We start from the raw sequence: 14,804 nt of genomic DNA on the forward strand, positions 1-14,804 counted from the left end.
GACCAGTCATAGCGCTGAACACTAACTGCAGCAAGACAAAGCCTTTGATTGCTGCACAAATTCTGATCAATAAACTTACTGCCTCTCTGAATCTGCAATGGCCAGCAACCCAGCTCTATATACCAGCTGCCCTGGAAACCATGCTGCAACGCTTTCCTGACCTGCAACGAGGTCAATGAACACTCAACTCATCTTGACACTGTTGCAACAGGTACTTAACCCAGCCCCCACCCCACAACACACACACACACACACACACACACACACACACACACACACACACACCAGCTGAATATGTCTGTGCAAAATTTTTATGACAATGAAAAATTCTACTAATGTTACTCTCATCACTATTGTAGACATCTGAAGTGACACTGTCACTGCTGTTGTTTAGCAACATGATCGTTTCCAATAATGAACACTTATTTTACTTTTATTAATTTCATCCTGCCTCGCTTTTCCATGATGTGCTGTGTGTGACTTGACTACTTTCTTCCAGTCATCAGGGGTGACTTTCCTAACAGCTTCAATGCAGAGGGCCTCGACTGCAGACAGAATTTTTTAATTGCTGGAAATGTAATCTTTAATATGTGTCTGTATAAATTCTATTGGGTTGAAATGGCTATGACAACATGGCAGACTAGTTACTGTACGGCCAGTATGTCTTTGCCAGCTTGTCGATTTAGCATATGGGGATCTGTGTTTTATGGCAGGATATCAGAGCCTTTTAGATTTTAACACTTACTTCAAGTGTTGATGACACAAAGGCTAGTCGACTCCTACTTTGGCTCTGGCATGGTAGGCATCTTGTCCATAACAACACAATGGATGAGAGCATTATCAAAAACAAATGTTGATGGTGCAGGCACATAACACACAAACCCTTTCTCTCAACTGACCTCATACGGCAATCTCCAAGCCAAGAGAGTGACATTCAACACTTCCCCCCCAACAACATTTGATGAGACAGTCAGTAAAATTATTCTGGGTTTGAGACCTCATTGTCAACTATAAAATTCCAACGTTTCAGCAACTGTCGCAAGGCGCCTTTCTCAGAGTGTACTTACATTTAACATTTGATGAATTCGCTTCCAAGATTTTTCAGCATCTCACAGCAGTGTAACAACAGATAACAACTGTTAGACAAGGGAAACAAAATCTCAGTGCACTACGAACAATCCCACAAGATAGCAAACTGCCTGGCACTACCACATAATACAAGCACGAAGTGTTATAATGGTGGGGGTTGAAAATCTGGCAACTGAAAGTGGTTGCTGTAGCTACAGGGACAGCTCATGGGACAGGTTGAATGCAGGTCATGCCTTCCTCGTGGGCCTCTCCCCATTACCACCTTAATAGCTACGAAAGTAATTCTGAACTATACACAGCTACAAATATTTTGACATGTCCTAACACTCTACCACATATAAAAGAACACTATTCCAAAGAATACCACTAGTACACACTTGCTGCAGATCACTGTCTCAAACAATCAGGGACAAATGATAACATACACTCTTCTAACATATGGGTGCATTCCTCCACATCCATCCTTGATGAAATTTAGGCAGTCAATCCCAAACAGAAAAGCTTATCCTTCTACTTTGCACTATGACCACTTAGCAATTTGGAGGAAAGTGAGTGTTATCAGGTCCTCAGAGATGGTCTGTCATTCTCACATGAACACGAAATAACATACCTGAACATGCGATACAGCAGGCCCAGATGAGTATAAAAATATGAAACATTTCTGTCAAACCATACTACAATGTCCTAAAAGTCTTTACCAGCTGGGAGGAACTGGAGGTCAAACACTATGTGAGATTCTTGCTGAAGAGATGTAATGGCCAGTTTAATTCCAGGCTTTGGGTGATGGAAACCAGCAACATGAAAGTGTCAGAGGCCAGTTACTTCACTCACTGCCAGATGGAAATTTCTGCCCATTTCTGTAGTTGACACAATTGGATTCTCAATGATAGTATCTAAAATGACTTAATCTTGGCCCCTGGCAGTTACTTTGGGATTTTTTGTTTTTTTGGCAAGCGTAAAGACTTCCTTCACCCTCTTGCTGATATCTTCTTACCCACACTTTTACAGTTGCTTCCAAGACACCAATTGTTTCTGGAATACAAGTGATCAAACAACCCTATATTCACAATGATTTGAAAAGAACACCTCCCCATTGAAATAATCATCCTGATAGAGCTGCTGACATAATTCAAAGGTAATAATACTTGAAGAAATCTTTTACTGCAATACAGGAATAACGCACTTGTGCAGATCATATTTACTCATAAATCCCAGCAAGGAGGACTATCCACAGATGAAATTACAGACAATTGTCACCAAAAGCTATTTTTGATTGTGGCGGTAGAATACAGAGAATGCAAACACTTGTTATTGCTGTGTTACTACACTCTCACCTTGCAGCTCACCGAGTAACAAATACGCTAGCTGCACTAGGGACATCTCTACTGCCAACAACATAAACAGTTTTAGATGTAAAGTGCAAGTTAAAAGTCACCCAAAGTTTCTATCTTCATATATTCTTTTCAAGTACGAAGGTCTTGCTGAACAAAATACTATAGATCTATAGCAACAGTGGGTTGAGCATTGGATAAATAATTATCATTGACTCTTCATGCTCTGTGTAACACCCTGACAACTGTGGATATTTCCTTTTGTCAGTAATCTGCTTCATTAACACTGGTATATAGTTGTGACAATATCACAACTTTCTGGTGGACACACATGCACATTTAAGAGGTTCAGAAAACAAGTAGGTGAACCATCATCTCATTATATGCAGAATTCATGCATCAATTAGGGTTATATACACTACAATTGAATATGAAGTAAATGATGCCAGAAATATTTAGCGAAATAATTAGAAGGACTTATCTATTAACGGTATTCATCCCTTCATTGATTCCCTTTAGAGGTTTGTCAATTACAACAAGAAATTTTATTAGGTACTTCTCGGATCAGGTTGAGCACCACAGCTGACACTAATTTTGATGATTAATGAAAACTACCATTTACTGTGCTATGAGCAGTTTTGTTCTTAGAACACTTTCAGTTTGTTGAGTTGTGCTACAGTCATAATATAAATAGTCTTGTTGTTATATGTAGTGCTGAAGCCCAAATCCAGAAACAAGTATCCACGCTGTGCCTGCCTGCCTGCCATACTTAATCATTAAACTTACACTGATCAGCCAGAACATTTATGAAAATTTACCTAATAGGCAGTATGTCCACCTTTGGCACAGATAACAGTGGAGATGCATCATGGCATGGAACATGGAAGCAGTGAGGCCCTGAAAGATTGCTGGAGGGAGTTGGTGTCACATCTGGGCGCACATGCACGCGCACGCACACACACACATACATACACACACACACACACACACACACACACACACACACACACACACACACACACACACACACACAAGTTGGCTAATCCTCGTAAATTCTGGGAAGAGATGGGGTGTGATGAGCTCTGATGCCTCTTTCAATCACAGCCCAGATGTGTTCAATAGGGTTCTGATCTGGTGAGTTGGGCAGCCAGCACATCAATTGGAACTCACCTTTGTGTTCCTCAAACCACTCTATCACACTCCTGGCCTCTGGACATGGCACATATTCTTGTTGAGAAATGCCACTGCAGTTGGGAAACATGACGCCATGAAGGGTTGTACGTGGTCTGGAACCAATGTACGATACTCCTTCACCATCTTGGTGCCTTGCACGAATTCCACTGGACCCATGGATGACCAAATGAATGTTCCCCAGAGCACAATGAAGCCGCTAAAAGCTTGTCTCTATCCTACAGCACTGGTGTCAAGTTGTTACCCTGGAAGAAGATGGATTTGCATCCTCCCATTGGCATGATGAAAAAGGTATCAGGATTCATCAGACCATGCAACGCCCTACCACTGCATCAACGTCCAGTGCCAATGGTCATGTGCCCATTTCAGTCATAGTTGCCCATGTCTTGGTGTTCACACTGGCACATGCATGGGTCATCGGCTGCGGAGGCGTTTGACGCACTGTGTGTTCAGGCATACTGGTACTCTGCCTGGCATTAAAGGCTGATGTTAGTTCGACTACAGTTTGCCGTCTGTCCTGTTTTACCAGCCTACAACATCTAACACCTGTAATGAGGAGTGCCTGCCCAAACACATTGCGTCTGGACATAGTTTCACCTTGCCTTCTCGATGATGATGATGATGATGATGATGATTATGATTGGTTTGTGGGACACTCAACTGCGCAGTCATCAGCACCTGTACAAATTCATAATTTTTACACACTCTAATTTTTATTCAGATCCAGCCACTGTCACAAATGATGATAATGATGATGATGATGATGATGATGATGATGATGATGAAACGATGAGGACAACACAAACACCCAGTCGACAGGCAGAGAAAACCCCCAACACAGCCGGGAATCAAACCCGGGACCTCGTGATCCAGAGGCAGCTTGGCTTCGCAATGTGTTAAAGACACTCACCACAGTGCTCCTTGAACAACTGACAGGTCATGCAGTTTCCGAAATTCTCATGCTACGCCATCACAATCTGGCCTCGGTCAAACTCAGATAGATAATGCGCCTTTCCCATTCTACAAACAATGGAGAATCCAGGATGGAATGTAACAATATAATGAAAAGCATAGTTGCTACTCACCGTATAGCGGAGATGCTGAGCCACAGAAAGGCATAATAGAAAGACTGTCAGAAAGTTAGCTTTCGGCCAACAAGGCCTTTGTCAAAAATAGACAACATTCATATTCCTAAAAACAAAGATGATGTGACTTACCAAACGAAAGCGCTGGCACGTCGATAGACACACAAACAAACACAAACATACACACAAAATTCACGCTTTCGCAACAAACTGTTGCCTCATCAGGAAAGAGGGAAGGAGAGGGAAAGACGAAAGGATGTGGGTTTTAAGGGAGAGGGTAAGGAGTCATTCCAATCCCGGGAGCGGAAAGACTTACCTTAGGGGGAAAAAAGGACAGGTATAAACTCGCACACACACTCATATCCATCCGCACATACACAGACACAAGCAGACTATGTGAGATTCTTGCTGAAGAGATGTAATGGCTAGTTTAATTCCAGGCTTTGGGTGATGGAAACCAGCAACAGGAAAGTGTCAGAGGCCAGTTACTCCACTCACTGCCAGATGGAAGTTTCTGCCCATTTCTGTAGTTGACACAATTGGATTCTCAATGATAGTATCTAAAATGACTTAATCTTGGCCCCTGGCAGTTACTTTGGGATTTTTTGTTTTTTGGCAAGCGTAAAGACTATACTATTAATATTCTATACTATTAATTCATAGACAACATACACACGCACACACACACACTACTAACACAACTCACACATGACCACTGTTTCTAGCATCTGGAGCCAGTCGCCAGAGACTGTGGTCGCGCGCGCGCGTGTGTGTGTGTGTGTGTGTGTGTGTGTGTGTGTGTGTGTGTGTATTTTTGACAATGGCCTTCTTGGTTGAAAGTTAACTTTCTGTCAGTCTTTTCGTTGTGCCTTTCTGCGACTCGGCATCTCTGCTATATTGTGAGCAGCAACTATCCTTTTCATTATGCTGTTACATTCTTTATATCGACAGTAGGTCAGTGGTCACAATGTTCTGGCTGATCAGGGTATCTTATCCATAGGTACATACCTGGACATTCACATCTACCATAATGATAACAACTGGCATAACTATTCTTAGACATAACAACATTATTAAAAGCCCAGGTAAATACAATATGACATATTTAGCAGGTCAAGAGGGGGTGCAGGGGTGTTTGGACCTAATGACTGTCATTCATAAGGTGTGTGTGTGTGTGTGTGTGTGTGTGTGTGTGTGTGTGTGTGTGTGTGTACAGGGGACCAGTAGGAGACAGGTGGAATGGTGACATTATGACTATAACCACAGGCAACCTGGCCTTAACGTAAAAAGGAAAGGGTCAGATAGGATTTAATATCAATTTCATGGTACAGCACAGAAAATCTAAAACTGGATAGCTGATCATTCGCTCTGTTATCCTCCCAAATAGGAGTCCAGTGTCTTAATCAATGTGCCCCTTTGCTTGGTGAGGCTATATTATACTGTCTACTACATTGTGGTGTTCCACAGATCCCCCCCCACAGCAGAAATTTAGGATACCACTAAAATGACACTACTATCACAATCTACAACTATATAATTAGCTGCAAGATAAGATTTTCTGTATATCGAGGCATTGTGGCTGTCAGAAACAGCTATCTGACAGATTCATGCATCGCACAAGTTCCGTATGTCTACTCATACTAAAATCGAAGAGTTATAAAATTAAACAGAGAGATATTTGATAAGAAATTAAAGAAAAGACTACTCTGTACCGTTTGATACAAAAAAGTGATCATGAAAATTGGTATCCTATTATTTTTGCTGATTGGGTTTCCTCTACTACCCATAATGCTCCAAGCAAATCCGTGAAGAAAAAGTGTCACAGGTGTTTGTTAAGAAATGCTGATCAGTTGATCTATCACACTACTATAAACAGATAGGTTCCAAGAAAAAAATTAGACATGCATACCTGAGAACTTAATCTGTTGACTTAAAGAAAGCAAAATATCAAAGTGATTTCATCTGTGATTATACCCCTGAAGATAACAGTGCAGGTATTAAAAGTAATCCTAGCAGGAGAAAGCTCATTAATGAAGTACACACACTTTGGAAGCTGTCCTCTCCAAAATTTCTTGATAGCTTACCATTACACCGCATTTTCAAAATCCCAAGCTTAGTCAGAGGTCCACTGACAACTTTGCCAATAGGCACAATGCTAAGTAAAGCTTGGAAAATTATAAGCATTATTATTCCAACAGCCACTTGAGGAATCAGTACAAGCTGCATTTGAAACAATACTTCAAATTTTGTTGGGTCCGGTACCTGATAGACAATGAAAAGAGCAAGTTAATGAATTTATATACAATTACAAAGACATTGCTCAAAATGCAACAAGGTAATCCCTTTGCAAGTGCTCCCTGCTAAACCCCTAAAATATTTACAAAGTATTATATAATGTAAAAGACTTATTATGTGCACATCACATCTGGATTTTTCAACTATTTTAGTTACTAATTCATAAAAATCAGTATATAAACCTTGCACCTTATACATCAGACACATGTTTAGAATTGATACTACTGTTTTCAAAATGTAACACAGAAAAGGAAATAATCACATGAAAAACTAAAAAAAGTTATGAGGGTAAGCTTAGAATATAAAAATAGAACTGAAGTGTGAAAAACCAAGAAAGCTTCATCAAGTAAAAGTATAAAGGTACTGGGAGACTGACACACTCACCAACATTATGCATGCCTGGATAGCTCAGCTGATATAAGAACAACCAAAGAAAGGCAAGGGATCAGGTTTGAGTCAGTCAGGTCCACTGTCTTAATCTGACAGGAATTCCAAACATGAGAAAGCTTATTTATTTACATCAATGTTCATTAGAAAAATGTGATTTCAAATCCAGTATTATTTCCTTTACACAGTGATTAAGAGATGTACTTTCTTGACAATGATGTACTTTTCCTATCATCTGATTTTCTTAAACAGTATGACTCTTGGCGTGTCTGCTTCAAGAATAGCATAGCACAAGAAATCCACAACCATGCTGTTCAGTGTAGCAGATACACAGTTTGTTAATCTGGCATTTGGAAAATACTACAAAAAGTGCTATTATTTGTTTACTGAAATTTTCAACCAATCAAAACTTCCACAGGGGAGTATTACTGAAATCCATGTAACTATAAAGTACACTGCTGGCCATGAAACTTTCTACAGGTGTGTACAAGCACTTGAAACTTGTGTTGAACAAGCACAGTCAACACATGTAGTTGCAAACTGAAATAAACTGGAAATGATTTGTAGTTTGAGTCTGAAGTAAGGTCTCTCCAAATCAAAGAGTCTGTCACGAGGAAAAGCTTGAACACCACTCCTCATGCTATTATGCAGCAGCAATACCTTAATTATCTAAGCTTGTAGAGTCATTCTTCGAGTAAACTGCAAGCAGTGTAAGCAGAGAGTACATTACAAAAGCCCCAATAACACATCATGCAGATATCAAGTCACAAGACAACAAAAGTTCAAGTCTATCAGTGGCAATAAACAAGATGTCCCAACTACACATGAAGAAGAGATGACTGGCACACAGTACTCGTTGTGTGTTAAGTAATATCCAATATGTTAATCCAGCAGTGAAATAAAGTTATAGATCACTAAATGTCTGCCAGACGAGTTGGTCATCTTGGTTTTTGGAATCATCTGTAAGCTTGGAGCTGCTGTGTCACACTTATAGTCCAGTGAAACTGTCAGAAAAAAAAGCCTTTACCTTGCAAAAGGTGGGGTAGAAGATTTTATTTTTTTTAACTCGTTCATATTGTTGGAATGGTTAGAAAACCAAGTTTTGCCAACAACATTTCTCTTGGGAAAACTTTCTGCAGTCAAAAAACTTCGAAAATTTTGGACTTTTTTCAGTTCTTTCAAAATATCTCAGTTTCATTTGCTCCTATTGCTATGACGTCTATTTTCTTTTTTAAAGAGCACAAAATTCTCTACAAATTTGATTTTTTTTCTCTACATATTTGATTCCCCCCCTCCCAGTATCTAACACGCTACAGCGTGTCAAAAAATACCAATTTTTCAAATTTCGAGCAAAGTGGCAAATTACCTAATTTTTGAACACTGTTATTTCAGTTTCTATTTGTGTAGTATAAACATATTACTCATCATGTTATTCATTCGAATTTACCATCTCACTCTGCTGCAGGGCCAGGACAAACAGCATCATATTCAGTAGCTACGAACACATTCACGTCGGATTGCGTGAAGTTTATTTGTGTAACAATATGTAATACGACTGTATGCAGGTGCCGTACATTTTCTACACTTGATTGACGTTAATGATCAGTTATAAGAAAAAGTATGTAGGAATTGTTCTTTAGCGCACAAAAGCGCACTTATTCTTTGGCAGGCAGAAGGCGATTATCTGTGGTGATTGTCCACAGTGCGCTGACAGCTATTAGCACACAACAATAAGGGTCCTACAGTTTGGAGTCGCTTCCATTCAGTTGTGGTGCTGAAAATGAGTACGACTGACATGAATTTGTGATTCATTTGCGAAAAAATGAATACTGCCTCGGGCATGGATGTGTGTGATGTCATTAGGTTAGTTAGGTTTAAGTAGCTCTAAGTTCTAGGGGACTGATGACCTCAGAAGTTAAGTCCCATAGTGCTCAGAGCCATTTGAACCATTTTTTTGCGAAAAAACTGTGGTGAGTGGTGGACGCAATGTGAAAAAGAAAGGACTGAGCACACTTATCGATTGTAGTGCTAAACACAGGGAGTCTGCTCACACCCGTTTTTTGAAAACGCTCAGTAAGTGATGGTGCATGAAGCATGCTACAAGAAGTACATTGATGAGAGAATGATAGCAGTTAGCCTTCAACATCCTCAGGAACCAACAGGCGTGCTACATTGGTCGCAAGAAAAAGGTCAGTTCAATTTCAAAGAGAAATGCTTCTTATGTGCAAAAGGGAATTTTGGCAACTTTTTAACCAAGCAGTTAAGATTGCCATATGCCAAACGAAATTTTGTTTACAAAGTAATGAAATTGGAAGTGCAATCGACAGTATTAGAACAGGCTAAACGACATGCTGATTAATTTGGTCAACAAGTGATAGAGCGGATTCAAAATGTAAATGATTTGGTTGCTGCAGATGGGTGGTACCACAGATTTTGCTACAGAAAGTTCTTTCACCGTGTTTCAGCTACTGGACAGAAACGAGGTTACAGACCTGCAACACAAGTAGATGAAGGCATGGAGGCTATATCTGCCTACCTGGAAACCAATACGGAAGAATATCAGTTTTCTATGGACGATCTGTTAGAGCAAATACCCACATCACCTTGTCCTGATATTCGAACTGTCAAGGCTCGCCTTTTCCAGAAATATGGTGATGATGTGGTGGTAGCTGAAACAGCTTCAAAGCCAGCAGTCGTATGTTTCAAGAATGTTGGGCACCAACTACTCAGTGAAAATTGGTACACCAAAAGAAATTCAGATCCTCAGCAAGAAAGACTACGAATCGTCAAAGCAGCTGCAAATATCATATTAGATTATATAAGATCTGTAGTGTACGATGTAAAACAGTACCCTCCCTCTGATAATTTTTTATGAGATGTAGAGTCTGTCATACCAGAATCTGTAAGATTGCTCTTTGAAACTATAATTTTGAAACACAAGCGGCCTCCCAGAAAATGGGGGAAAATATGTGTTTCTCTTGCTCATGCACTCATAAGTGCTGCGAGGCCACGTTCATTTATTTCATCACTTTTGACTGCTATTAGTGCATACTTGTACCAGAAGTTTGGCTCAAAATATCTCATCCAGGTTTTGTCTTCCCTTGGCTTTGCAGCATCTTATACGGAAGCTGCCCTATTGGAAGTGTCTTCAATCCTTCAGCTTGACAACGAAGGGACACATTTTGCCAATTTGTGTTTGATAATGCCGATTTCAATGTAAACACCCTAGATGGAACTGGTACTCTTCATGCAATAGGAGGTATAATGTGTGTTACTCCTCATGATGCATTGCTTCCTCAGAAAAATATTAAAAAGTTGAATCATCATCCCTCAGCTCAACTTGTTAGTGAAGCCAGAAAAAATGACATACAGACATTCCACAGAACACAAGTTGGAGGGCTGAAGGCTATAAAAATTGAAGATTTGGACATAATTGCTCCTGCAAAAGGTGAGATGGTCATCTCAACAGCGGAAATTACGTGGTTATATTGTAAATGGTCTCAGAATTCAGTTGTTTCAGGATGGAATGGTTACATGCAACGCTCGACGGCAGGCAAAGAATATGAACGTTCTAAAATAAAGTGTCTTCCATTTCTTAATTCATCACCAAGCCATTATGATGCCATATATACTGCTCTGATGACAGCTAGAGATGCATGTAAAAGACATAATCAGACTACATGCTTTGTCACATTTGATCAGCCGCTGTATTGGAAGGAAAGGGATATTGTGGAGATTGACCTTCCTGAATTGCATAATGTGGAGGTCCAACTTGGAGGTTTCCATTTCCTTATGTCGTTCATGGGATGTATCGGTATGATCATGGGTGGAAGTGGATTGAAGGACTTATTTGGTGTAATATTCACTGAAAACAGCGTTGAATAGATTTTGTCAGGACATGCATATTCCACGGCTGTGCGAGCGCATTTATTGTGTCACCTTGCTTTGGTCTGTCAAGTGTGGGATCACATTGAGCTAACAGAAGATGAACGTGGGATACTGAATAACTTGTCTTCTCCTTGTGGTGAGTCAGAACTGTCAGTTGGCCAGGATACCAGTGTTCTCAGGGAACAAGTCATAAAAAATTTTGTAACTGCCCTGAAAATGATTGAAAGTAAGAGACCCACAGCAAAATTATGGGTTCAGTACTAAAAGATGGTCACTCTCATGAAACAATTTATTGAAGCGGATCGATCAGGCAATTGGAAACTTCATCTTGAAAGCATGCGAAAAATGCTTCCCTACTTCCATTCAGCTGGACATTTTATGTATGCTAAAAGTGGCCACCTCTACTTACAGGATATGTTGAGACTCGAGGAAAAAATGGATTTATCAGAATATGAGAAGTTCACACCGAAAGCACATTTTACAATCCGGCGATCAGAAAAGTATTGGACAGGGGTTGCTTCTGACATGACTATAGAACAAACATTGATGAGAACCATGAAGAGTTCTGGAGGACTTACTTCTGGCCGAGGAATTACGGATAGTGTATTAACCAGATGGACATTGGGTATGATTCACATGCAGAACATTTGTGAAGAAATTGAGTCGTATTGCGAAGTGAGCGCAGTAACATCAGACCAGCATGTAGATGCAAAAAGTTGTCGCATCGAACGAGGTGGCATAGACTTGCGTAAGCTGCATGATTGCTTTTCAGTGCACCCTGCCTTCCCTGAAAGTGATTTTATAACATCTATCAGCAGTGGTGTTGTCGGAACGGAGGATGTTAATTGTCATATGTGTCACGAAGAGGGGGAAAAAAGCATGAAAAGAATAGTTGGTGACAATTTCCACGATGTAAAGTTCCGTAGAAAAGATAAAGTTGTGACTCTCCTTTCTGCATTCAATTCTGTAAAAGCTGGGAGCACTAAAATTACTCCTGTTGATCCTTTAACTCTTTTCCAAAGGAAGTGCTTAATGAAACAAAGTGAAGAAGAGTTAAAAGCCTTTCTGAAATATGAACTTGCTCCTTACCCAATGTCCCTATTCTCAGAAAAAGGCATGCGAAAAGGAACAAAATCTTCATTCTACAGTGCCTTCGTTCCAGTGGAAGATGTGAAGTCAGGTGGACCGGGTAAATTTTTTGTCATTGATGGAGAGTACCTTATCCACAAAGTAATTTAGACTCGAAATGTTTGCTTCAAGTCAATAGCCCAAAGCTATGTTTCTTACCTGCAACGTCAATTTTTGATCTGAATTTGCTGTTGTATTTGATGGGTATCCATGTGAGGGAGACAAATGTAGCACAAAGAGTGCTGAGAGAATTTGTAGGTCCAAAAAACATTCTTCGATTGACGTTGTGGTTGAATAAGAGATGGTGAACCAAGTCCCTCAGGACAAGTTCTTGTACAACGAATGAAGCTAGATTCGTTTGATCACACTTCTTAAAAAGGAATTTCTGGAGTGTAGCATTGAAGTGCACCAGGTGCAAGAAGATGCTGATGTTATGATTGTAGCATCTGCCATTTCAAGAACCAAAGATTTTGGAAGTGTTGTCATTGTAGGAGATGATGTTGACCTGCTTGTGCTCATGACCGGTTTGGGGCAAGGCACTGAAAACTCATTTTTCTTAAAGCCAGGAAGGGGAAATGCGGAAGACAAGTGGTTTTCCGCTGCATCTTACAAGTTTGACAGTGAATATATTCTGTTCACTCACACTTTTAGCGGATGTGATACAACATCCGCTTTTTTGGTCAAGGAAAAATTAAGTGCTGTAATATTGTTGCGAAAAATGAACACCCAACCTCAGCGCTTTGCACGTTCAATAAACCACATGCTACCCGTGAAGAAATAATAACAGCAGGAGAACAGGTTACTATCGCATTTTATAGTGGAGGTGTCAGCAGTTCCCACACACTAGACCATTTGCGGTACCAGCTATTCGCCAAGTCTGCCACAAAAAGCAAACTGAATCTTGCACGGTTGCCACCTACACAACTGCACAACATCATTCATTGCGGACTTACCAACAAGTCCAAAGTTGGATGGGAAACTGGAAACCTCCTGAGAAATGGGGCTGGAATCACAGTGTTCACAGTCCAATGTCCGTTATAATGAGCCAAGATATAGCACCTGAAGCACTTCTTCACATTGTTTCATGCTCATGCAAGCTGAACTGTGGCGGAGCGTGCGCCTGCAGAAAAGCGGGTTTGAAATGTTCTTCAATTTGCAATAAATGTATTGGGGTCAACTGTGAAAACGTGCCAAAATTTTTATATGAAGACAGTGAAGATGATGTTATGGAGGATGTCGAGGAAACCGCTGATGAAATCAACAAACCTGCTGAGGCTGACTCGCTGTTTAAAGAAGAGGTCAATCTGGGATCAACTCTATGTACAGACCCTGAATATGTAACTCAAGGAATTTCTGGTGAAACTGAGGAACCTGGCCCATCAAAACGTTGAAGTGATGCTCATATCTGTCTCAAGTGCGCTAAAGTGCGATATTACAAGTATTACATACCCAGAACTGTCAACATTTTTTAGTAACTGACAATTCATTTTAATTGTAATAAAGCTACTTATTTTTAATGTCAACTGTGTGGCTTTTATACACAAGAATAATTACCTACCTAATTAGGTTGGCTATTGCAGCTAATAATAGTTCAGTATCCTGAGACAATTTATTTTGTTTGTGTGTGTGTGTGTGTGTGTGTGTGTGTGTGTGTGTGTGTGTGTGTGTGTGTGTGTGTGTGTGTGTGTGTCTTAATGATGTATTTTTATATTTATAGTTTTACAAATACCAGGGCCGAGGTGGCCCATAGTGAACTTCAGGTAGTGATGTAAGAATGACAATAGTTGGGTGCTCAGCAATCCTCATGTTGCATACAGAGAAATTGAATACCTGAAAGTGAGGTGGTAAATTCCAACATATAACATGATGTATAATGTATTTATACTACACAAACAGAAACTGAAAAAAGTGTTCAAAAATAAGCAGTCTTGCCACTATGCTCAAAATTTGAATAATTGGTATTTTTTGAGGCACTGTAGCGCCTTAGATATTGGGAGTAGAAAAAAAATGGCAAGAATCAAATTTGTAGAGAATTTTGTGCTCTTTAAAAAAGGAAATAGACGTTAAAGCGATAGGAGCAAAAAAACTGAGGTATTTTGAAAAACTGAAAAAAGTCCGAAATTTTCCAAGTTTTTTGACTGCAGAAAGTTTTCCCAAGCGAAATTTTGTTGGTAAAACTCTGTTTTCTAATCTTTCCAGCCATATGAACGAGTTGAAAAAATAAACTCTTCTATCCCACCTTTTGCAAGGTATATCTGCTATTTGACTGGACTATTATGGCCACAAGGTATGATGGGGTAAGAGCCAGTGATAGGCATTTGGCACAGTGAGCCTGTAAGTATCCATTGTGTTCGAAAGACTCATTGATAATCAAGTGCTGTTTGTCACAGTGCTATGATGATCAAGGACA

General features: G+C 40.0%; 1 protein-coding gene across 1 annotated transcript in view; it reads right to left on the reverse strand.

Annotated features, from left to right (window-relative positions):
* Positions 1-14,804, reverse strand: part of LOC124555885 (delta(14)-sterol reductase LBR-like) — a 241,770-nt gene that overhangs the window by 41,230 nt on the left and 185,736 nt on the right. The window contains exon 14 of the mRNA XM_047129946.1: positions 6,781-6,958. Coding sequence (XP_046985902.1) covers positions 6,781-6,958 — 178 coding nt within the window. The remainder of the gene's footprint in view (positions 1-6,780; positions 6,959-14,804) is intronic.

Source organism: Schistocerca americana, chromosome X, assembly GCF_021461395.2.
Source record: "Schistocerca americana isolate TAMUIC-IGC-003095 chromosome X, iqSchAmer2.1, whole genome shotgun sequence".
Lineage (NCBI taxonomy): Eukaryota > Metazoa > Arthropoda > Insecta > Orthoptera > Acrididae > Schistocerca > Schistocerca americana.